The following is a 25,808-nucleotide window of genomic DNA, read 5'->3' as shown; positions in this document are numbered from 1 at the left end:
ACTTAAGGCTCGACTAACTTATATCAGGCAACTTTCATCTTTTCATCTCATAAATTACAGTAAAACTAAATAATTGACCCAATGTCACAGGTTATTCACAGCAGACAATTGGGCTTGTCAGACCAGCAAAAGCAAAGGTTAAACAATTAACATCAACTAGAATGACACTGAGTAGAGAGCATACCTCCGCATAGGCCCCACAGTCCCCTTTAATTGAATCAAGCCTTATCAAAAATTATAAATCTGTTTTTTTATCATCATAATCTATGCATTTTTCCCTACAATGTTAAAAAAATCTCACACTGTTAAAGAAAGTGAGAGAAAATTCCTGGATTCATCCCTTTATCTGGATCCGCCCCAAAAGTTAATGGGGTCTATTCTGGGCCGAGACACATCCCCAATCCAAGTTTGGTGAAAATCTATTCTTTAGTTTTTGTGTAACCCTGCTGACAAACCAACCAAGCAACAAATGGACACAGGTGAAAACGTAACAGTGGCTCCATTCCATCAACTAGGAAGCCATGTCAGTGAGCAATCATGTAACAGTCATTATAAAAGTCATAAGATACATCTGTTCTTTATCATTATTATTATTTGACATGTCAAGATATTTTTCAAATGACATATTATCATTAAACAAAATTAATTTCATTTAGCAAGTCAAAAAAATCTAATCAAACAGACTAATTGTTCTCAGAATGAATGGCTGACACCTTTTAACAACCAGCTAAGTCTAATGAAAAACCCGAATGGTCAACAGGGCCAGGCATGAGTGCACATTCATTAGAGCAAGTCTGACTGATGCTCCGATAAGTCGTTATGCATGCACTGCTCTCTCTGGCACTACAGCTTTTCTGCAAAAGCCTCAAAAGCCTCTTGTCTTTGTCACAGGTAGCACTGTGAAGTCTCTGTACCTTCAAATGAAGCTTCTGAATGATGCGGGAGATCAGCCTGGAGAATTTGTTCGCATCAATTGCGTTGATGAAAGTCACCGCTTCTTTTATGCTGTTTGGAAAGAAGAGTCATGAACGTTGATGACAGCGGTGTGGAAAGTACTCAGATCCTTCAGTTAACAAACAGAATAAGACTTTACGGACCAAGTGTCATGTCGTAGATGAAAGGCATTTCACTCTAGCTGTCAGTGAATTTCAAAGGTAACTGCAATGTATATATGACAACAAAGACACATACAAACATATCCCAGTGACAACATACAGCATCAGCAGACAGTAGGTTTCCACAGAATAAATAAGACCATCTGTGTGAAGACTGAATGGCAGCCTGAAATGAAGTTGTGTGTGGACATACTATCACACACACACAGCCAAAGTAACCAAACCTCATAATATCCATCAAAAGAGAACTTTCCAGATTTTACTTGAGTTAAATTTTACAAAAACCTAAGTACTGCTTATTTACAATGACCAGTTCTGAAGAATAGTGGTTTTTAGGTCGAGTTTGTGCATCTTATATGACAGTTATGTTTTCATGTCATATCAGATTTTCACTACGCAATTATCTTGGCTTAAAGAATTCATGGAGAGGATATTATCGTGATATCTATAGAAAATGTAAAACAAATACGGATGCTATCAGTCAAATTGATCTTTAACTTTAACTGTTTATTGTGTGTTTTGTCTCTTTTTTTGCCAAATAAATTACAAATTAGGTCATGACAAAGCAAGGACAGAATGAAACTGAAATAATTTAAGAGGTGCTGGATTATTTACACAATATTATCATAATTGATACAATATCAATATCTAATTTTTAAATCTCAAGCTTATTGTCAATACCAGTATATTGCAACCTCCCTATTACATAATAGCTCACTGGTTTTACAGTTAAGACTATGTGAGTACGCATGTATATACTCTATCTTCCTTTTTTGGACAGTGATTTACCTTCTTGACTAATGATTATAAACTCTCTTGTAATATTTTTTTTCCACCAGTTAAAAAAAGGTCACAGTAAACCTACAGTAGCACTGCAAAGAAGTAGCACTACCGAGAGATGTGAGTCATTGTGACTTGGACTCAGCCACTGTTTTGATGCGGTGTACCTTGAGTTGATAGAAAATAAATGGTCTGGCTATCAGTATTTTACAGTTTAAAAGTGACCAATGAAGAAATGATTTAATAAATAAGCTTCAATAAAATTATTCACTTTTTTATTTAATTTACATCACTGGATATCAATAATTATAATACTAATTCAATTTATTGTCATATTTTTGCAGGTTTGATAAATTAGCCTATAATATCACTAACAGAGAGCATCTAATAACTTGTCTTTGGTATTTATAAAGACCAGATACTGCAGGTAAGACTAAAAAAACGATTAACTCCTGTTTAATTAAGTATAAATTTGCCATTTCTTAATGATGGTTATTATACAGTGTTACCCATTTTCTTCTCAAATGTAGGGCAGTATTGTTATTGTACCGAGTCTTACTAGAAGACAATAGTGGACTGTCAATATCTCACTAAAGCATGTAGCTACTTCACTCCACAACAATGACAGCACAGGTTTGTTAGAAGAAAGTGGAAGAAGGAAGCTACACAGGGCACATTTTCCCCTCAAAAAGAGGAATAAAGGGTGATAATGACGCAGCTTAACGATGGCAGCAGAAACATAAATCATTCTCAAGCTAGTTCTTGGTGTTTGCTAATGTTCATGTATGCACCACATCAAAATATCGAGAACGTTCATAAAGCTGCGTTAGGCTACAGGTAACTTAGCTTGACGTTAGTTACTGGAAATACTCTTTGTGTCGGAATTAAAGAAAGAAGCCGCCCACCTTTGTGTTTCTTTGATAATTGAAGTCATTGTTGTCTGTTGTTTTCTATGAATGAAAAATGAAGAGTTGTGTCAAAGTGTTAAAGCAGCAGCAGCAGCATCCTCTCACTGTTGTCATTCCTCCTTCCTGTTGTCACGAGACAGACAGCGGTTCATGTGACCGTCAAAGCTGCGGCGAGCATGCGCAGTGAAGAACGAATTACAGGTAATTACTGATAAGATAATTAAGTGTCACTTAATACCCTAACACAACAGTGTCCAGAATAATATGTCAATCAATTTCACAGTAACTGTGACCATACAGCTGAATCCGTTGGCGCGGTGTTTGCGTAAAAGCTGCGCACAAACAACGCTTCTACCACAAGAGTAAGTACGGAACACGGAATGGACAAACAGAGCCGGCGACAAACGCGCAGGCAAAAGCATTAGTCTACTGCTGCTTACACCCACACTCTGACAGGGAACCCTTTATAAAGTTTATACTATATAACCAATGCTTTTATTATGGTATAAGATTCAGAAGTAGGTAGTAGTATAAATAATATAATAAAATAATATATATATTATATAGACTATTTATATATTGTCAATAAATAAATAAATAAATAAATAAAATATTAAAGCATTTGCCATTGTATTTTATGCATAACGGTCAAAATAAACACAGCAAGAGAAAAGAAAAAGAAAAAACAAGTACTGCAAGGCAAGAGTCATGAATATAAAATAGAAACTTATAATAACAAGATATGAATAATGAATTATTTTATTTATTTCTGTGAAAATAGTAGTAGCATTTGAAAACAAAGAGGACGCCGTGTGTAAAATATGGACAAAGGATTGTGTCATTAATCACAGGATAACGAATACATAAAATGTGCAAAATAATAGTCATTAGACTTGGGTTAATGTAACATGTAAAGCAGGGCTGCCGTGATATCAGATGATTTTCATGTCCAAACAAATTCATGATAACGATATTATTGCGATATCAATAAAAATTATGACAAAAAATCTTTAACTTTCCTTACTGTTTGTTTGTATCTCGCAGTTATAAATCTCACAAACACTACCCAAAATTCGAGGCTACGGAGGCAGAGAGAGTCTGTAACCACAACTGTAAAAAAAAAGTGCACAAAAAAACCCCAATTACACTTAATTGTGAGAAGGCAACCATGAACTGATAAAAAAGAGATCCACAAGGCATAACATCTGCACAGGACTATTCACATGATCTTATCATATGTGTGTTATCAGCACAATATCAATATTACATTTTTAATATCACGGTTATCGTCATTATCGGCATGTTGTGACACCACTGGTGTTAAGTGAACCATGTTAACCAGGTGTTAACAAGCAGATCACCTGCAGCCGTTTCCTTGGAATAAGTGGTCAAATAGTCAAAACAGGAATAGACTTTTCACAAGCAAAAATTTGACTTAACTGCTTTTAAGTGTTCTGTAAAGCATCAGCATTTATTTTTTTTACGTTACTACAGTCACCACTTACATTTATTTCACTACATGATCCATATCTTAAGTAATGGCCTGCCACATGATGAATTTTTAAACAAGATCTCATTAGTGAAACATCTCCAAGGACAAAATAATGATATGTGCATCTTCGACTATTTGTTAAATGTACTGTATCATACACATATTGACAATATCAAACAATAGTAATAATGAAAAAAGACGAACACACTGGTTGAGTTTCGACAGTTTATTATGTTGAAAAAGAAGAGAAAAAAGTTCATGCACAGATTAAAATTAAGAGAAATATTTGATAAGACATGATAAATCATTTAAAAATATTTTGCATACAAATAAGAAAAGAACAAAATCATTTCAGCATATATTCATATTTCTATCACACAGCATATCTGCAATATAATAATATTGTTTACTGATTTTACCAGCGAGCTGTAATTATGACTTTCAATACTGTAGCAGACCTGTTCCAATTTGGTATTCGAAATGGTTTCATGCTCTTTCCTCCGCTAGTTGATTTCTCAAGCCTGGAATACCAAAACAATAAGTCTTTCCCAAAACGTCACCACCTGCCACACTTTCTCTTTTAAGTAAACAATTGTCAGTGAAATAATTTCAGTTACAAACTGACACAGATCTGTACTGTAGCAGCTAAACGTCAAGGGCCAACCCCCATCGAGGCAGAAGGAATGTACCACTGATAAATAAATAGTTAATTTTTCCTTCCAACAGAAAAAAAAATCACATAAAACACTTCTTTTTTTTTTAAGGAAAAACAAAGAGATACCACCAGAACAAGGAGTGTCAAATCACACAGTACCTTCAAGATGTATAGTTTTGATAAAAGTTAGTAATTTGAGGTTTTGGTAAACAGATTGCATCACGGTAAACATTGGCTGACATCTGCAGGCTCAGGATCTCGCTGCCACTATTTGAAGGAGGGTAAATTTGGCACTTTTATGCTGATGTCACCAATGTTGATGTTTCTGGGCATTTCCGGGAGGTTCATGTTCTTTACAGCTGATACGGCACGAGCAGGCGCTCCTGCAATACCGGCCTGCACACACATACACACACAAAACACACATGGAGGGGATGATAAGATACAAATCAGTAAATCAAAAATCATGCTGTACACGACACTCACACACACTGAACAGTGAACATTGGACACACATACACACACAGTGCTAAACAGAGACAAACAACTGCTGACAAAATGCAAAAGCACTGACAGCTACTCGGACAGACAACATGTGCAAAATGTACATTCAGATGCCTTCATAGCTTCATATGCACATGCATTATTTGGTTCTATAATGATTTACACCACAACCAGAGCCAATTATGAATCAACTGTGAGGACACACTGTACTAGACCATTCACTAATTTGGATATACTGAGCAGTACTGGACATTCATCAAATGGACAAAAGGCAGCATTGCTTGGAAAGTGAACCCACCGGACTCTTGAGGACCGATAAGGGTAAAAATGCATGGAGAGAATTGGGTAAAGCAGAAAAAATGGATTTTGGATATGAAGACGGAAATGATGTTTGGATAGATAGGTGTGTATAGAATGTGTGCGTCAAATTTCAAGGGAACATGTCAACGTAATGTTAGTACATAATAATACAGATGATTCTGCTCTTCTCGTGGGTTGAGTTACTTCTGGACAGACTACGCATGACTGTCTAAATACATATTTGTGAACACAGGAACAAGAATATTGGGTAACGCTTTATATTAATAGTCTGTTAGTCAATAGGCAAAATTAAGTCCTTATAATAAGAAACTTATAGACATTAAAAAGACTACAGGTGTTAATTATAGCACAATAAACACATTCATTGTTAGATTTATAAGCACTACTAAACTGTATTAATGTTGGTTTTGCGCTTCACTGCTAAAAAATTTTGTATTTATATGTAATATTTATCCACATTTTATCAACCTTGACCACGTGCAGCGTTCATTCCAGATGGGGAGCTGGAAAAGGCATAGCTAAGAGTTAAAAAAAAAAAAGAAATAAGAATATTCTATAAAATCACTGCTTAATTTTTATTATTTTTATTTCATTAGATTTTATTATGAGGAAGAGGAAGAACAACTGCATCTTTGTTTATGAACTGGGATTGTTCATTTAGTTACATGAACTTGTAAAATGTATATTTTATCATCTTCTAAAAAACCTTTTTCCTTTCATTCCTCTTTTGTGTTTCTGAGTGTTTATAAATGTCATATATATAAACTAACAGTAAGTCTGTTTATCATGCTGTTGTTAACACTTATATAGTTTTAATAATATCAATAAGCACCTTAAAAGACTCATAAGGTCCTGATTTCCTATTAACTAATGCTCATTACCTTAATATGAAGCGTTACCAAATATGGTGTCATTTACACGTCTACAGTGTAACTACTGATGACATGAGGAGGTTGTAAGTCTAGTAGTGCTAAACTACAATGGGAGATCTATTCTCAGGGACAGAGGAGGCACTTAACTCTAACACAATGAATCTCAATGCAAAACTGTATAAAAGCAATTCAGCATTTTTTTTGAAGTAATGTACCAAGGTAGTTTAGCTCTTTTGAAACAATAATACACATCTGCAGAGAGTGAATGATTTGATGTTTTCATCTCAAGTGTGAGCAGACATTTGAGAATCACTGCGGTTAGAGATCCCTCACCCCCCCGACTGAATCTTTAGCAGAAAGACCCAAAAATGACCAAAATGTTTGAGGCACAGCAGAACTGTATGTTCACTGGCTCTGTGAGGACAAACCCTCGTAAATCATTTAGCGATATGGCACACAAAGTATGTCTGGAATGTACATTCATCCACTTCACGTAGTTTCACAAGGTTATTTCAATGGACCGTTTGTCTTGTGGGCATTCCTCCCTCCGCCAAGACTGAAGGAGACTTGTGTTGGACGGAAAGATGACCGTGGCGTTAACTGAGAGGAATGCTGACTGTCAGACTCCAGATACTTTTGCCTCTCAGTGGGAAGCCTGGTTTTTAATCAAACGCTGGGTGGCTAATATGTACAGAAATAGTAACACCAGCTGTGAAACACACAACAATGGCTTGATTCTCTGGTCTATGTTAAGTCAGAGAGCCTTTTAAAGGCTGGAGCAGTACCCCTAAAAATAAAACGTGATAAATGACGACAGTAGAGGGCTTTTATTTCACAGCTGTGTGTGTTTTAGTGGGTGAGATCTTTAAAGGAAAACGCATAATTTCGGATAATACGCTTATTGGCTTTTTTGCAGGGAGTTAGATGAGAACTCGATATCACTCTTAGGTGTGTATGGTAAATACGTAGCTGTAGCTCGCAGCCACTCATCTTACCTTAGCACAAAAACTGGAAACAGCTAGCCTGGTTGTGTCAAAAAAAATTTTTTTTTTTTAAAAAAACCCTAAAGAACACAAATAAACAGGCTATATGTCTTTGTTAAACCTGCACAAACACCAAAGTGTACAAAGAAGAATTTGCCATTTTACCAAGGGTTATGTGTCAAACTATTTCTTTGCCAGGACTAGTAACTTCCTGTTTCCACTTGCTGATTGGCAACCGGTCCTGGCCGACAAATACACTGACACACAACTCCCCAAAAATGACAAGTTGTACTTTTTACACTTTAAGCTTTAGGGTCGTCGTAGGTAGATTTTGTTACCTAAGCACAGCTTGCTGTTTCTTCCTGTTTCCATCCTTTATGCTGAGCTAGGCTAAACTAAGCTATCCTGCTATTAGCTCCTGCTACATATCTACCATACAGATACCAGAGTGGTATCGATCCTCTCATCTAACTCTCTGCAAGAAAACAGATGAGAGGCCAGAGAATTTATGACACAGTGTCACAGTTACATGTGATTATCACACAAAGAGACAAATCACATTAAAATATTGTGTTCTGAAGTCGCGTTACAGAAATCAGAATATGATTTCATGAGAATAAAGTCTGTAGCCTGTTGGATTTACAATATAATAGGTACACCTGACAATACCGTTAATGCAACACGACAAACTGCAGCTTCAGAAATGATTATAGCGTTGAACGCTTACCTCTCTGGCAGTCTCAACATTTACAAATCTAGTGTAATAGATTGCATTATACTGTGTGCTGTTTCTATTATTCAGCCCACCCTGTGTACATTCACCAAAGTGATAAGAACTATTGTGAGTTTTGAAGAGGAACGGGAACATTTTTGGGTCTGCCATTAAAGATTCCTACTGTATGTTAGTGACGTCAGCTTGCTATTACATGGAGGGCCATATGGAGAGACTTGGGGGGGAAGTAAACTTCAGTTAAGGTTACAGTACTTGGTTGTAAATTTAGCAGTACCTGTGTCTACCTGTCCTGCCTGGTAGACTGAAAGATAAACGTCTGTAAAGAGAGAGAAGAATGGAAAGAACTAGACAGGGTCAGGAAAAAGAGGAATGAGGAATGTTAAAGCAGATTAAAGTAATTACAGTTTATCTCCACAGAAAAAAAGTGATAGGACCTATCATAGACCACATCTTTAAAGCAAACAAAATGATTTAAAGCATCTCTCACATTTATTTTCACAGCTAAAAACAAAATAAAAAGATTGAGAAAGTTTGATGTAAGAACAGTAATGCCACCTAATCAGTCAGATTGGAAGGAGAACAGCTCATTCCTTGTTCCCCAGAGACTGCCCTATAAATGGACAATGTCGTTTTGAATTAGCATCAGCGTGAGTGAACACACATTGCGGTCTAGGGTAGGTCCAAGAGGGAAAGACAGAGCAGCTCTGATGATTGTAGAACAGTAAAATACTCTGCTTACAGAACATCAATCGAAAAAGAAGATTCTGTCTCGTCAAAAGCACAAAATGCAGCTTAGGTTATTAGAAAAAAGTGTAGTTCGTTAACACTGAAGCTTTTACAATTCAAATGTCAGAGCACACAATTGATGTCAGTGACGACATAACCCTTCACTGTTGTCTTGGCAACAGATTTGCACAACTTTGTGACTTTCTGTCAGCGATTGTCATTGCAAAAGTTAGAGGGGCTCATCACCTCAATGTTTCGATATTAAACAGAGCCGAATCTTTACGTTTTTGGACTATCAGAGGCTAAAATCCACATTGTGGAAAACAGAAATGATTTCATCAAATTGTCTCTGGCTGTCTAAAAATGTTCCGATGAGTAAAATGAATGTTTTTATCTGCTCGCAGAAGCTGTATGGAAAGCAAAGCAATGTCCTTGCACAGAGCAAATATCTAAGCAAGGACACTGGCTTATAGATGTTACAAAACAGATTGGAAAAGCATTTACGCCAACATGGACAGCTTGTATAAATTCACATTCTTCACTAGAATAATAAGAATGTAAAACACAACCTACAACCAGCCTGTTATCATGGATATATGGTCGATTATAAGATGGTGGTTGAGCGACTCAATGGCCAGAGATGCACTGGACAATGATACAGTTAAGTCTCCATAATAATGACAAAAGTGATGACTATGATACTGTACTTTATACTGAGGGATACAGGAGAGGATATGTTGAGACCCTGTGTCGGGACTGAGCAGTGCAGCAGCGAGAGGAGAGGCCGAAAAAAGAGCACAAACACTCAAGAGTAGGTAGGGAGCATCCACAAGGTCACTTGAGAGTAGCATGCAGGGTGCAGCATACACACATGCCTGCATACTGCATACGATACCTCCGAGAGTATGGAGGAGGAGTCAAGTCATACATACAGTACAGGACGCGCAGGGACAGGCTTACCTCAGACTTCTCCATCTTGTTCTGGGCATCCACCTGTGTGATGATTTCGTTCATGTTGGTCTCTAGGACCATCCCGCCCATCACCATCTCTGCCAGAATGTTGTGGACCTAAAGAAAAATAAGACGTTTTCATTCATTAAACAAATATAGAACTGCATGTTTTTCAAGTACACCTATCTAGCATTTACAATAGCTGTAAGGAGTCTTCAAATATTTTATAAATGGCTTATAAAGAGCTTTATTTACACAGTAAGCTGATATAATGATATTTTAAAAAGTGCTGAAATCAAAACTGCAGTAAGGCCGTTGTTAAAAAATATATATATATAATTAATTATTGATTAATATGCAGATTATTTGATCACATTTGAGGAGCTAAAATGACTGTAATTAATTAATCAATTAAAGGGCTAATTCTTTCAGTATCATATATTCAAGTTCCTTTATAAGAGGCCAGGCCAATCATGACCTGAAAACAAAATATGGGAAGTCACCGGTTAGGTCATCAGATGAGTGTGTCACTATAATATGAGGCAATAACGGCTCAGGCAGAATATTGCAACTGATTCTTGATTTCCTAAAAGTTTATGGGATTAAACCATCAATTAGTATTATAGATAGGTAACATCAAAAAGAGGCAAACGGATTCAAGAGTATTTCCTACCTTGTCTACATGGAAAATTAAGTCAAGCTCACAGACATTCTCAAAGCATTTGTCCAGCGTTTCCACAAATACCTGAAAATGGAAAGAATTTATTGTTTAAAAAAAGAAAGAAAGACACTAAAAGTATACTGCAAGGGAGCAAAAGATGCACAATGTATTCCCAGGCTTTTACCTGGATTAAGTCTAAAATTCCTAGTTCACTCTCTGAGGAGTCCACACAAAACACAAAGTACAGTGTGGCGTAGTGTCTGTAGATCAGCTTGTAGTCTGATCCTCCAATCAACCTGAAACACAGGGGACAAGGAAACATCACACCAGCACCTGTCCTGACTGGATACATGTCGGAAACCATGTGGCTTTGTCGTCACACAACTCCATATGACAGAGACTGTTCAGAGGGAGGAAGTGCAAGAGCAATCGGAGTAAAACGACACCTGATCCGCTCCTCATTCATGAATGATAAATAACCTTTGAGACACAGTTACTACTGATGGGGATTCAAAAAGCCCTCTGAGCTTTCCTTAACAAAATCCTGCAATGCTGCTCCAGAGTAAATTATCTACTTGAGTATTTACTTCCACTGACACTTAGACACACTCGCTTGACAATAGCACACTCAGACCTCACAACTTACATTCCACCTTCGAGGAAATTACAGACGTTCTCGTCTCTTTTTGAGACCAAGTGGAAGGTTTCCCTGATGATCTGTTGCTCTGTGTCTTCAGACTGCGGGAGGAAATGAGAAAACAGATTGTTAGACAAAGAGAAGAGGGTAAATAATGTGTTGTTTGTGCGCTTAATACCCTCCCATGAACAATCTCATTACTTCCAGCCAGCAGACTGGGCCGACAGCTAAAGTAATGGTTCAACACACCTCTCCTTTTCTTGAATACATGTATTAGTTCTGAGCGAAGAAGCAGGATTTATACACCAACCATTCTCCTTGTCATATTGAAACATACACTAATGCCTGCAGGCTACAGAGGCAATCAGTTCATTGTAGACGCTGAATCGAGGCAGGCTTATCTTATTGTTTGCTAATGGATGAGATTCTGTTTAAAACCCTCAAATAGCTGTAGGCGTGTTTGCAAGCATTCACTAAAAGGCTTTAAGAGCAGATCAAAATTGAACATTTCCTGAACTAATAGAGGGCCACAAAACAAGCTAGAATACACCAAGTTTATAAATATCCGACTGCTGCGTTAGACTGCTTTAGGGCTAAACAGGCAGATATATTTTCGATAATAAAAAAGAAAATGAAAATGCAGACCCAGCTTCCAAACACACATGGTCTGACCTCAAAATCCTCAATCAAAAGAAACAGAAACACTGACTCAGTCTCACCAAAGAGCGCTAATGACCCCCTAGGAGAGCATAACAGGTCAGTGAGCACAAGGAGAGAAGAGGTTGCCCAGTACGAGGCTGGCTGGAAGGCCGAATCAGTCATGTGACCTGTAGCATGCCACCAGCAGGGTTACTCACATTTTTAAGCACAACAGGAGCGTCTTTTAAAACTTCTCATTAAAGATGTTTTTGGTGTTGTTTTAGTGGTTCCTACACACTAACTACATTTGGTATTCTGGACATGCAGATTTCCCGTAAATTTTGGCAAAGTATTAATAGCAGTGACACCTCTCTTATGTTTGCAACTATGTTTGGCTACATTTTCATTCATTATCTGTTTTTACGTGGTTGAGTTATTTTTCAGATTTTTCAGATTTCTTCTTTTGGTTTATTTACACTTCTTGCTTCAAGGGTCTACCGACTGAAGCTGAGGTCACATGTGAGCCCTCTCCTGTGACGTCATGGGGAAGCAGACTTAAACAAAATGGAGATTTGCATGGTGCAACATCTTGCTGTAGTTACACACTGCAGTAACTAAAAAAAAAAAGCAAAGCAAAAGCTGGAGGTGAGAGTTTAAGTTTCTGTCAACAGTAGTATGGTCGCTAATGTTAGCATCAAGAGCTAGAATGTTTACTGTTGCTTGGCAGCACCGTCAGCTGCAGGATGCCTCTCTCAATAGCTGTTGTGACCAGGCTTAGAAAATACAGAGGTAATCATCCAGATTTAAAATAAACAACCCTAAACAAAACACAAACATGTGTGATATTAACAAGGCGGCCCAGATAATATCAGTATATCACTATCAGATAATCTATGCTGAACAGCATGTTTTGAATGGGCACTGCGGACACTTGTGTGTGTACATATTTCACTTTCCTCTCCGCCCAACATGTCGCCCTTATATCAGACGGATGCTTAACCTTTAGGTCGGAGCCAGCAGACCGGCTCCAACTAACAAGACAACGCCTCTTCTCAACACAACGCACACACAGACAAGACTCTCACACACACACACACACACACACACACACACACACACACACACACACACACTCATATTGTCTGCACAGCTTCTAAAGCAGGCCCTCAGTCTCAACAATAAACTTACTTAAATAAACTGAACACTAAAGACGGTTTCACAGCTAGCAGCATGTGTGAAATATTATATCCTGCCATGCAGCCATTAAGCCTACACCTCAGCTTTTAATATAACAGATGGTGTCTGCATACAGCCTTCTTATAATCCAATCAATTTCAATTCATCCTACTGAAATACAAATACAGCCATGGCAATCTCAATAGACAATGCAACAGGCTAAATAAAGCAACACTGTTTTGACTGCAGACAGCAGGACTGCAACTAACCAATGTTTACAATATTGATTAATCTCTAAAATGTAAAAACATTGTGAAATTATCAGCACTGTTTCCTAAAGATGACATCTTTAAACATCTTGATTTACTCGACCTACTGTCCAAAAACCACTTGGTTAGGGTTAGGAATAGATCTTGTTTTGGATTAAAACACCTGCTTGTTGGTGCCAAAAAGCAGGCTGAACATCTCACAAGGTTTCATTACCAACATCTTGGCTGGAAATCGCCCCAAAGTCGAACTTTTGATATGAAGATGCCGACTACATTATCATCACCATCGTGTTGCTGCTGTTTACATTCAACCTGACGCAGATTCAAAAGATGCACTAAGTGTATATATATATATATATATATATATATATATATATATATATATATATATATATGTATATATGTCTGTGTGTGTGTGTGTGTGTGTGTGTGTGTGTGCAATCCTGTGTTGTATAATGACTAATAAATTACCTTGTACCTTGTATCTATCAGAATTTTTCAGTCCCTGATGTCGATATTAGCATCGGCCCAAAAATCATGTATCAGGTGGGCTTTAAATTCACAAATTTCTCATGTGTAAAAAGCCGATCATGTGTGAGAGTGTCCAGTTCACATGTGACATTCTTACACTTTCACACAATCACACGTGAACCTTTTCAATCCACGTGAAATAAAATAGTGATTTTTCACGTGTGAAAAGGCCAAAATTCACATGTGACACGTTGGTAAAGGGGGCAGAGAGTTAATGAAACTGCCTGGCTGGGGCACCTTGCTATTGTAGCAGCAATATTAAAGAAGGGGGGCAGGCGGCCAACCTTGAGATATAAATCCAATTATGAGAACAAGCCAACACAGCTTGCCCAGTGAAAGGATATTACATAACCTGTCATTAGCTACCTACATGGAGCTTATTCTTTGTGTTTTCTGACAGGACATGTAGGTAAGTTAATGACAGTAAAGCTCATTGAGCCAGCAGTGGTGAGAGGTTTGAATGAATGAGCACGAGTCACTCACAAGGGCGTTGTTAAAGTCATGTGACACAAACAGAGTCAACTGTGAGTCCAGCGTCAGCACAGCTGGATCTAAAGGAATAAAAGTGGGCTCGGTCCAGTTCACACAGGCTCGGCAGGAATAGGATAGCCTCGCTTCGGCTTGCACACGTTCAATTATTCATATTTAAAAGGACAGTGGGCTCAGACTGACATCTTATATACAGCAGATCTGAAACAAACTGCGCATCGCTGGGCTGTTTGAAGTCAACACCTTCACCCATTCAAACTGTGTGCAACAACATCAGGACGTGTGCAGTGTTGCAGAGGGCTCTGCTGCATGAGAAAACATTAAACAAAGTATCATAACAGCCACACATTCATATTTCGGATTGACTTTTACATCCTGGCCCATCGATCACACAAAACAAACAGCACAATATGTACAAAGCAGTGCAATAAATCCCCTGTTACTCACATAATGCTCGTAGAATTTAGACAGCCTCGGTTTCCCATGGTTGTTGAATATTAAAATGGCTTTAATCATGATTGTAGCTGAACGGAGGGAGGCGGGGGAACAAAAACGGGATCAGTCTGTGAAAGACTGTTGTCCGTCGACTCCCGTGAACCCAGACCTGACCGGGATTCACGGCTAAACCCCGTCTCGGTGTAAGGTTAATACGGGATAGCTTTCAGGTGCACGCTGCTACTCCTCCATCGTCTCTTTACGGAAATATTCCACGTCAAAGGACCAGTCACTCGCCTCCTCCTCCCGCTACGGCAGCCGCGGTGGGACAAACTTCCGCCGTCCGCCGCTGCTGGAAACCACAGAGGAAGAAAAGTGATTTGTTGTTTATGTTCTGCTATACTCGAGTCATCCGGGCAGTGGCGTCAGATTGAAGAAATACATGCTTTTCAAGGGCAGTGACAGAGGAAGTATTTCAGTAAAAGTAATTTTACCACACTGTGAAAATACTCAAACGTACTCAGGGACATTTTCTGCTTCTTTACACCTTTACACCTGAATATTTTACATTTAACTCCTCTACATTTAGTTAGTGGTGACTTTGCAACATTAGTTTAAATGTTATTATTATTATTATTATTATGTTATTTTATAGATGAAGATAAACCTTAATTGATCCCCAAGATGAAATACACAAGCTATTTAGCAGACACACTACATAAAGTAGCTATAAACCTTAATAAATAATTATAATCTAATAACCTGATATAATATTCATTTATTTTTTGGAGATATCCCATTCTGCATGATGAGTACTTTTACTTTTGGTATTTAAGGGATATCATAATACCAATACTTGTGTGCATTTGCTTTAGAAAAAACTGTAAATGCATAATTTTTATCTGTAACAGAGTATTTCAGAATCGCTACTGTTCTTAAAGAATAAGTTCACACAAAAATGAAAAGTCAGTCATTATCTGCTGAGCCCCAGGCCGATGAAAAGTCATGTGAAGTGTCGTAGTTCACAAAACATTTCTGGAGCTTCACAGCAAAACAGTGTTGCAGCATTGTCCTAAACAACAGAAGTAAATGGGGACTTAAACCCTTAAAAAATATATCCCATCCCAAAGTGTTTTGAAAAGACATTTTTTGCTAAAGCGAAGATTTCATCTTTTAAAAGGGACACATGCAGTCACTTTATTACACTTTTGATCTTGGTCTCATTCTTTAGTGTTTATTACAACAGAAGCTGCTGTTGGATGCAAACACTTTGAGCATTGTGTTTATGAAATGTGCTAGACAATATACTGCTAGGAACTATTATTACTTATTTCTACTACTACTGGTAGGGAAATAATAATATAACAATGATCAAACATCGTGTAACAGTGGAACAAATAGACAAAAGTCTGCATTCACAATAAACACACCGTGGCTCAATTGTGCCTAATACTACATTTAAAATAATAATAATAATAATAATAATAACGATGATAATTTAAATTATGAAATACAATTAATAAAACATCAAATGTTCTTCACAATGTGTCCCAGCAGAGTGGCATTTGTTGATGCTTTTTTTGTGGCAGATGGAGATGGTTTATAAATTGTCAAATATCTGAAGTTTGGAATACTTTTTGTTGATCTTTGATTTATGGATAATGATGGTTTCCCACAAGTCAACAACTGTGGATTAGTTGACATTAAATCTTGAGTGTAGATTGAGACTAAATGATTTATCTGTATTGTATAAATTGGCTCACAGCCTATAGAGTAGATTTAAGACAAAACCATTTGAGACGCAGTTTTCCCTTTCATCATCAGTTCCATAATATTTGCTAATCAATCATAAAAAAACGATACAAATGTTATATTAATGTTGTGCAACCTTGTTCAAAGGAAATTTTCATTTAAGCCTGTTGATATTAATTACTGTCCTTAAAAGAGCATCAGTTTTATACCACATCACATCTATTAGCTGGGCAAGGTCGGTTTAAGTTTGAGCCACAAGGTGGAGCAACAGCACATCTGCTATTGATGATGTGGCAGCTCAGATGAAAACTTGCCACAACCTCTGATTCAAAGAACATTCTCCACTTTTTATGCTGCTGGTAAACATGAAGGCCTGAATATCTTCTGTCTGCCAGAGAGGATTTTCCTTTGGCAGACTGGATCATGTTGGCAGGCTGTAAACAAATGCAGAGTTTTGCTGCTGGAATATCCCAGATCAGCTGTGGTTAGATTGGCCGTAACATTCAGACAATTTTACCTTATCTGTATCTGAAAAGTGCGCCTGCGAAGTGTCCTTTAGTAAGGCCCTGTACTCGAAGTTGCAACACTATGACATCTGTTTATCTACTTGATATGCTGTGTTTCTGAGCCACTGCTGCTCACGGGCCTGCAAAAACAAACACTTTGTACATTTTATCTGCACCTTATGTGACCAAAAATACCCTGAACTACTGTATGGGCTTCCACTGACATGTTGTTTTTCTTCATGGTGAGTCTTCTTCTTTTATCTGAGGGAAATGGGTGGATCTCCATGAGTGAATGGCCTGTAGTAGAGGAATGCATTACATTCAGATAAATGATATATGATTAGTTGAAAGAGCAGGCTGACACACATCTGCAAGAAAATCCCTTTCAGATGATGTTGGACAGGACATGAAAAACTTAGATAAAAGCACCTCACCTTGTGTCTGACAGTCTGTCTGTGTCTGGTTCTAAGTCTAACAGTTGTTTTTTCACTTATGATGCACACATGCACAGGTAGGTGGAAAGTCAGGGCATTTGCTCAATCTGCCTGCTGTTGTTTACTGATCTGAGGTATAATTGAGGCTGACATCTGAGGCTGTACTTTACTGGAGAATTTTGATCTGTAAACCTTTACCACATTTCAGAAACAGTTCACTTTTTTAGACAATGGCGTCACTTTTTGTTGAAAAGTTGTGGGGATAATGTCACTGGCAAACTACAGTAGGTCCAGAAAACATGTCAGAAGTTATGTTTTAGTACAACCAGTGTTGTTACTCTTTTGAAATGATACAACTCAAGGACTTTTCAAGCACTTTTTATGGGCAAAATTGTTTCAAAATCACCATTTACCTCTGACGTCACATTCAGGGTGGGAAGCTCTAGTGTCCTGTTGCTGTGTCCCAGGTTGGAAGTCATATAAATGTGGGTCATCTTACAAAATCATTGTCATTTCACCCCTTACTGAATGATCAGCAACTGAAAAGATGATGATCTCTTTTGAGTTAACTATTGTCCTATCAAAACACAGGCCAACTTACTTATGTAGCTTTCCACTAATGATTCACACCTACAAAACCTCTATGTCCCCCCAAAGTTATGGCCGTCTTCAGTTTAGTAAAACATTAGGGAGGCTATCTGCGGTATGAAAGGGGCAAAATGTAAGAATTATAGTTGAAAGCATTCACAGAGTACAGCTTTTGGACACCTGTGGATTTACAGGTGCGTATGAGATGACCAAGGGCCGACAAAAGCAGTAAAAACAACTTTATTACAATGTTTTTGGTACTCAGACCCTCATCATCAACCTGGTGAAGGTTCTGAGTGCCAAAACGCTGTTGTTAAAATTCATTGCAATTGAAGTGAACAGTGTGCAGGAGTTTTTTCCAGTTCTAGCTTTATGGCTAACTGAGCTTATTTTGGAAAGATATGCATGGCAGTGAATGGAGAAAGACAAATTATTTTTTAGATCCTTTCCTTAATACTAAGCATTTTCCGCCTTGGCTCTAATAAGTTCACATGCATAGTCGAATACGTCTGCATCTATTCTTTCATGCATTGCTATAATCACTGATTTAACGCAAACCAAAACAGGGGAACAAGGGTGATTAAATGCCTAAAAATAAACAATATCCAACCAGAACACAATCTTGTGTTTCCCAAAGCATTCTTGATCCCATTCAAACTTTTATTTTCCCACGTTTCTCTCTTCCATCCTCACTTGTTTGTGAGCCTGTGGTTTGTGCACACCTTAAACATCGTGTTGATGATCTGAGTTTCTGAGGAGAGAGCTCACAAAAAGAGGCTGCACAGCTATTGTTGGAGAAATGCCTCAGTGAGAAAGAGAGAGGGGAAGGGGGAGGTTATGTTTCTGACAACGTGGTGGAACTGGATTCAAAGAGGATTAGTCCAAGTTCTTAATGTGCGACATGACTGATTAAAAGGTGCAAAATGGAAAACAAAACGTGTATAATCTCTATGGATGAAGTGTGGTGAAAGTGCGGCCACGTCTCTTTTGCAATATTTCATCATGCGCTCATAACATAATTAATTTCAATTAGACTATGAGCTGTGGGCGGTCACCTCCTCCCAAAATGGTACAGTCCGTCACCAGCTCGCCCCCAAATTGCAGCGCTGGCCTATAAAAAGTAAACGTCTGCACAAAGTTGGAAGGAGAAAACCTGTTGTTTTAACTGGACAACAAATATCTGGAAAAGAAGAAGAAAGAAAAAAATACATAGCCTTCAGGACAGCATCAGAGATGGAGCAAACCGAGGTAGTGAAGCCAGAAACTCTGGATGACCTGATAAAAATCCTGCATAACATCTTCGAGAGTGACAGCATCAATGTTGAGGAGGTCCAAAACATAATGGAAGCATATGAGAGCAACCCTCAGGAGTGGATGAAGTTTGCAAAGTTTGACCAGTACAGGTAAAACACATCGTTTCATAACTAATCAGATATTACTGGTTTATTAGGCTGCTGATGCACTTTGCACTCTTGTTCTGTAGCCTTGTCTGTCACCTTGGCCTATATAGTGTGTGTGTTTTTTTTGTTTTTTTATTTGGGTTCAACCATTTTATTATTTTTCCAGTCATGTTTTCTTTCAACTTTCGTTAACATTTTGTTTGCATTTCATGGTCATTCTCTTGCTTTTAATTGCTAAAAACACTTGATGATGACTGCTCTAGAAAATGAAAAGTGGAGAAAAAACGTGAATTTATGATTTTATAATGTTATAAAGTAGTTTTCAAATCAATCAATCAGTTTTTTGTTTTTTTAAAAAAAGTGCAGCCTTTAAAAAACATGATTTTATTTGAATGAAAACCAGCTGTTGTTTCCATTCAGAATTGGCCAGCAGGTTTCGTCACACCTCATTTGAATAATGAAAAAAACAACGTATTTGCATCTTTTATATCAATGCAGACTGTTTATAAACGCCACTTAGAGCCTACTGGGGACTCCTACACAACAGCTCCTCCTATATGTTTATTCCCGCAGTGGAAAAAAAAGGCCTCCCCGCCACAAAATATGGCTTTCGTCTCCACAAGTCTTTCTAAAGCTGCCGTGTCTCAGTGTTTTGATTAGTGAGGGGTCAATGGAGGGAGGGGGCGCGAGCCGTCCAATCAACAGCGAGAGCGGATACACACCCGCTGATCAGTGCAGGGATGGATGCTTGTGGTGTTGACTGTCCTCGAAAACATTTGGACAACGTGCCCAGTAGCGACCACTTGGCTGTGACTCAAAGGGGAGTGGTGGGGATTTTCAATACCAGTGACCCCGCTGATGCCCGTGTGGGGTCCAGCTTAGATCATATCTTCTCTGGCATCTCTAAAATGAAATTATGATAGGCATTCAAATCAAATAAACGTCATTATGTGTGAAAATATTACTCATATTACTCAGATTTCTCTTCTGATTCTTTAGCCGGTTCATGTCTCCATTTTTCCAAAAACCTCGTCTACCCTACATTTTTTCCATTCCAGTCACATTTCTGCCACCACAAGTCCTCCCCTGAACTATTTTGTATAACTCAGTGGAACGACGTCGACATCATGTCCTGTTGATGATTTAACAAGCTGTTTTCTTTTTTGCAGGTACACTCGAAACTTGGTTGATGAGGGCAACGGGAAGTTCAATCTCATGATTCTGTGCTGGGGAGAAGGCCACGGCAGGTGAGAAGCTCCAGCGTGCAAGCTAATAGTTTATTTGACAGACCGAGCTTTAATATAATCACCGCCTTCTGCTAATTTTTATTTTGTGTCAGCGAGGTCTCAAAGATTCCCACCGTAGATTTAAACCTATCAGACCCGTTATGTAACCGGCCCAGCACTTCCTGTAGATGTTACAGGCTGTATATTCAGGTGATATTCTCTGGCAAATGTAACGAGTAAATAGAGATAAGAGAGTCCAATGTGCTACGGACGGACATTATTTGATGATGATATCTGTCGTATGTCGCACCATGTCAGCAAATGTCTCCTGAACACATGAAAGCCCACAGAAATAGAGGAGATTCATTTGAAATTGATATAGTCTGATGATATCAAGATGTTAAATTTGATGTCTTCATATGATTATTTGACTAACAGCTGTTTTTTCACAAAGATAGAATTTGTTTTACCAGGTCCAAACATGTATCTTTGCTTCTGCCAAACAAGTTTTCTGCCTTTTTTTGGCACTACAAATGGCATTATGCACGAATCTAGTATCAACCAGTCAAGAAAAACAGTTTGAATTTCATGAAACAAGAAGAGAAGATCCAGAGCGTCTGATCCATTTGGCTGAAACTTTACAGCACAGATTTGTAATGTTGCTTTTGCCCTGGGGGTCATTAAAGAGGGCACATTTCTGACATTGTCGGCTTGTGTGTTCTTTACGATTTACAGTAGCATCCACGACCACACGGACTCCCACTGTTTCATGAAGCTGCTGCAGGGTCAGCTGAAGGAGACGCTGTTCGAATGGCCCGACAATAAATCACACGGAGACATGGTCCAGAAGTCACAGAGAATCCTCCAGGAAAACAAGGTTGCTTACATAAATGGTGAGAAAGGAGACTGTGTTCTCATTCTCTTGTTTCTTTTTAATTAGAGTTTAGCCCAACCTTTATTAATACCACTTAGTGCTATTAATACTGGTATGTTTGTGTGCGGGGGCAAGTTGAGAAACTGGTTCTTAATGCAGTGAAACATAATCATGCTGTGTTCAGTACAACAGAACAAACATCCTTCACATGTTCTGTCCCACATGAGATAGGCTGATGTGATTCAGAAATGACTGTGTCTGCGTCGGCACAGTTAAACCAAAGTTTCAAAACGCTGCACTTATGTAATGTCAGATTGGTCTCATAGGAGTTAACAGCCAGTTCACAATGAAAAGTATTCAGGTCTCTCCCCAAATCTCTGCTGACTGAGTTTCTCCCCAAAGCCAACAGAGCCCTGGTGTGATGTTTGGTCTCAGTTGTTGGTTACAGCTCTGCCAGTAACTGCCTGTGAGCCTCATTTCACAGCATTCCAGCGGCATACACCGTCTGTCTGTCTAAAAGTTTTTTTGTGTGCATATTTTAGACTCCATTGGCCTGCATCGTGTGGAAAATGTCAGCCACACAGAGTGCGCAGCCAGCTTGCACCTGTACAGCCCCCCTTTCCAAACCTGCCAGACCTTTGACCAGAGGACGGGGCACAAGAACACTGTCAAGATGACCTTCTGGAGCAAATACGGAGAGAGGACTCCATTTGTAAGAGACTTTTTATTTTGAATGACTTTAATACATAGAAAATGAAAAATCTGTTCTAATGACTCAAGCTTTGAAAAGAATAGAAAAAACCCTTACCTTGAGTAATTATTGGTCTTTGCAAGTCAAATTCTGTAGGTGAAAGTTATGAGTTATGAAACTTTTTAAAGCTCATGTTGATAACATTTTTATGTAGGCAAAACAGGTTTTTAAAAATAATACATCTACAGCTACAGAGCTTATAGAAAGGTGCAGAATAAAAAAAACTATTTTCCTAATTGTTAATCATTCATTTTAAAATGTTTCTCTCTGTGTAAGAAATCTGAGTATGGTTCCAGCTTCTACCAACGATTGTGAGCCATTAGTATAACGGCATTGGTATCACGTGGTATCTGTGTTTCGTCAGCCACTAAGAGTCTTGGTAGTTGCCAGTTTGTGGGAAAACCCCCCCAAAAGAATGGCTCATTTCTACAGTATGCACCCTGCATACGACACTGCACTAATGTTAGCTAACTAGCGAGAGCAACGTTAGCCAGCAGTAGCAACATTAACATTTGCTAACAGCAGTAGCCACGTTAGCTAACATTTACTAGCCAACACTTTCCATTTTAGCGAGCGTTAGCAACGTAAGTTAGTGCACAGACAGATGATTCGAACAACAAACACCTTTAAATCACAGCATTGCACCTTTAAATCATAGCATTGCACCTTTAAATTATAGCATTGTGCCCTTAAATTATAGCATTGCACCTTTAAATCATAGCATTGCACCTTTAAATCATAGCATTGTACCCTTAAATTATAGCATTGCATTCAAAACAGGCTCGTAGTTTAACTATATATGTAACAACTGAAGAGAGCGACAAAGATACGCTTCTTCAAACCTCTCTTGTTGAAGATAACTGATTCAATTCATAGACTAATTATAAAGAATTATAATTATAAAGTTATAAAGTTTATATACGTCTGCATAAAATGCATATTGTGAGAGTTCAAATCAACACGTCAGCACACAAAAGTACACACCTGCTAATGTCGTCATTTTTCACACACAGGCTTACTACAAACAGTTAATTGAACACACAGACTTCCTCACCCCCTTGCCTTAATTATGGGCAGGAAGTGGGAAGTTTTTATAGTGTCTTGCTGCTCACATTAAGCAACCAAAGCAGCACCCCTTGAAGATTCAGGAATTCAGCTGAAAGTTTCCATTTCATATCCATTAAATGTGTTTCCATTTGCAGCTGTTTCGACTGAACAAGAAATGTTAATTATTGACCGTGTCTTCAGGGAGAGAAGATTTAGGTCCGATTAACCTTTTACGTGCACATGTTAAAATACATTGTGATAATGATAAACAAGTATTGGACCTCTGCCTTCTTTAGCCAACCTGCCAACAACATAGATCTTATCTGAAATCTACAAGTTGTATAAGCATACCTTGACCATAACACTGTCAAGTTGATGCATTGGATTGCAACACCAAACGGAGGAGATAAGATAGTGGAAGCACGTAAGTGAGTACACAGCGAACTTAACTCACCATACGCCCCCAGAGCACCGCAGTTGTTGTGGTCTGAGGTTGTTTTTCTGAATGGATGACCCATCAAGTGCTATATTAGTTTGGAAAAGTGAATTCAAGTCTAAATAAAGAACCTGAGTATGAATAATTCTGGTTTGACAACAACCTAACATGTTCTGTTTCTCACGCTTTTCTTAGGAGACCACAGTTTCACAAGAGAACAACTAGTCATCACCAAAGGAAGCTGCAGGTGACGAAGACAGTTGCATTTTTTTAAAAACATGACATTGTTTGTGAAAATGATTCAAGGGAAACTGCTGGGGAAGCGAAATGTGGACCTACTATGACTAAGCACCCATTTAAAAATCAGCAGCGGGCCGGTTCAAAAGGACAACCCAGTAATTAGAATGGCTTTATCGCTGCCCAGTGTGAGCTTGGCAAATACTGATGAGCACAGGACGAATGCATGAATAGGCTTGGACATGGATAGAATCTGCCTTTTGTTTGCTGGGCCTGAGGAGACCCTTTTCCAATAACAACATTCCTGTCTATCCACGACCTGCGTAACCACACTTTTGTAAAGTTATGGCCGGTAGTCAAAAAATAGAGCTTTAGCGTTTAAAAAAAAGAAGAAAAAAAAAGGCGGAAAATATTGCTGTTGTAGAGTTTCTCTTAAATTGTATATCTCAAGAAACGGAAAACAGTTCTGCAATCGAGTTTTGTTAACAGTGGAGCACCTTTATAGCTGTATTTAGCGTCGATTTATACCACTCAAAATTGTCTTAACACCTGTTGAAAATTGTGATGAAATGTAACATTGTTTGTATAATCTGATTAAAAGACGTTTGTTCCATTTGCATTTGGAAAACAAAAAAAGAAATGTAAAGCTTTAGAGTTGTGTTGTTGGTTGTTGTTTTTTTTTTTTTAAAGTGCAATGGTTGTAATTTATTAGCAGGAGGAGTGCTTAAATCAGCAAGCGACCCTGTTACTCCTGAATGTGTTCATACTCAAGTTTTGACCAAGAGAGGGACTATTTTGTATTACTAGCAGAAAGTATGTGTAGGTAAAGCTCATACTTTTTTTCTCAGGAGGATTCTGGCATATTTTAATTGTAGCTATATTTATATAGTGTGTAGTTTGGACAGCTAGCACCTCTCATAGAACTGTCAAATGCATGCATGATTCCTGTGATGCAGTAAATATAAATCTGGCCATAACTAGACCATTAAACACCATTATACTTTCACAGAACTTGGATTTGTGTTGTCTTCATTTTTTGTCTTTTATACTTATGTAATCAGAAACACTTATAATCCATTATGCGTCTCATACTGAATGCAACAAGCAATAAACTTCAGCTACAGCTCTGCAAAAGAGAGAGTTGATACATGTGTGTCTGTTGCTGTTCCTCTTATTAATATTTAATCAGTGATTATTGGCCAACAAGCCATAATGGTTCATTGATGGTCATATAAAGGTACATTAGAGTAATTGCGGAAATGCCACAATTTATTAACAGATAAGCTCCGTCAGGCCTCAGCCTGGCTGGCAAGCGAACTAATACGTGATTCTCTATCTGTACTTTGTCTTGAGGGGACTATTGATCGGTCATTACCTTGACCAGTAAATAGATTATGTTAATAGTGCACTGATAACGGTATTAAAGTACCAGATATCTGTCTGACGTCTGTGCATGACTGGCATCTCTTTGACAAGCAAACAAGTGTGTTAAGTGAGTCGTGGAGTGTGTGTATTACTGAATGAATTTGAAAGATAAGGCCTGACGAACAAGTCTCCGTGTTCTAGTACAAAAAACACATAATGGTTGCGGCTACAGTGACTATAACTATTGACACTATATATATATATATATATATATCCAGTGAGACTTAAATCTGTTCCTTTAAAGTGTATTTTGGG

At 38.1% G+C, this 25,808-nt stretch overlaps 3 protein-coding genes across 3 annotated transcripts in view; 1 reads left to right on the top strand and 2 right to left on the bottom strand.

Moving 5' to 3' along the window:
- Positions 1 to 2,936, bottom strand: part of commd10 (COMM domain containing 10) — a 63,330-nt gene extending 60,394 nt beyond the window's left edge. Inside the window, exons 1-2 of the mRNA XM_073466444.1 lie at positions 2,801 to 2,936; positions 915 to 1,005 (exon numbers count right to left, since the gene is read on the bottom strand). Coding sequence (XP_073322545.1) covers positions 915 to 1,005; positions 2,801 to 2,829 — 120 coding nt within the window. The 5' untranslated portion in view covers positions 2,830 to 2,936. The remainder of the gene's footprint in view (positions 1 to 914; positions 1,006 to 2,800) is intronic.
- Positions 2,937 to 4,506: 1,570 nt separating this feature from the next.
- ap3s1 (adaptor related protein complex 3 subunit sigma 1) lies at positions 4,507 to 15,165 on the bottom strand. Its single transcript, XM_073467314.1, has 6 exons — positions 14,890 to 15,165; positions 11,348 to 11,439; positions 10,886 to 10,997; positions 10,714 to 10,785; positions 10,050 to 10,157; positions 4,507 to 5,346 (listed from the first exon to the last, which is right to left on the bottom strand). The coding sequence occupies exons 1-6, from the start codon at positions 14,956 to 14,958 to the stop codon at positions 5,218 to 5,220; spliced, it is 582 nt and encodes a 193-aa protein (XP_073323415.1). The 5' UTR covers positions 14,959 to 15,165; the 3' UTR covers positions 4,507 to 5,217.
- Positions 15,166 to 19,304: 4,139 nt separating this feature from the next.
- cdo1 (cysteine dioxygenase, type I) lies at positions 19,305 to 25,139 on the top strand. Its single transcript, XM_073465683.1, has 5 exons — positions 19,305 to 19,560; positions 20,727 to 20,804; positions 21,519 to 21,676; positions 22,200 to 22,369; positions 24,087 to 25,139. Exons 1-5 carry the CDS (start codon positions 19,391 to 19,393, stop codon positions 24,114 to 24,116), a joined length of 606 nt encoding a protein of 201 aa, XP_073321784.1. The 5' UTR covers positions 19,305 to 19,390; the 3' UTR covers positions 24,117 to 25,139.
- Positions 25,140 to 25,808: the final 669 nt, after the last annotated feature.

This window comes from Pagrus major, chromosome 5 (genome assembly GCF_040436345.1).
Source record: "Pagrus major chromosome 5, Pma_NU_1.0".
Classification (NCBI taxonomy): Eukaryota; Metazoa; Chordata; class Actinopteri; order Spariformes; family Sparidae; genus Pagrus; species Pagrus major.
The sequence above is the reverse complement of the archived record's forward strand: the minus strand, read 5'-3'. Positions and strand labels throughout refer to the sequence as shown.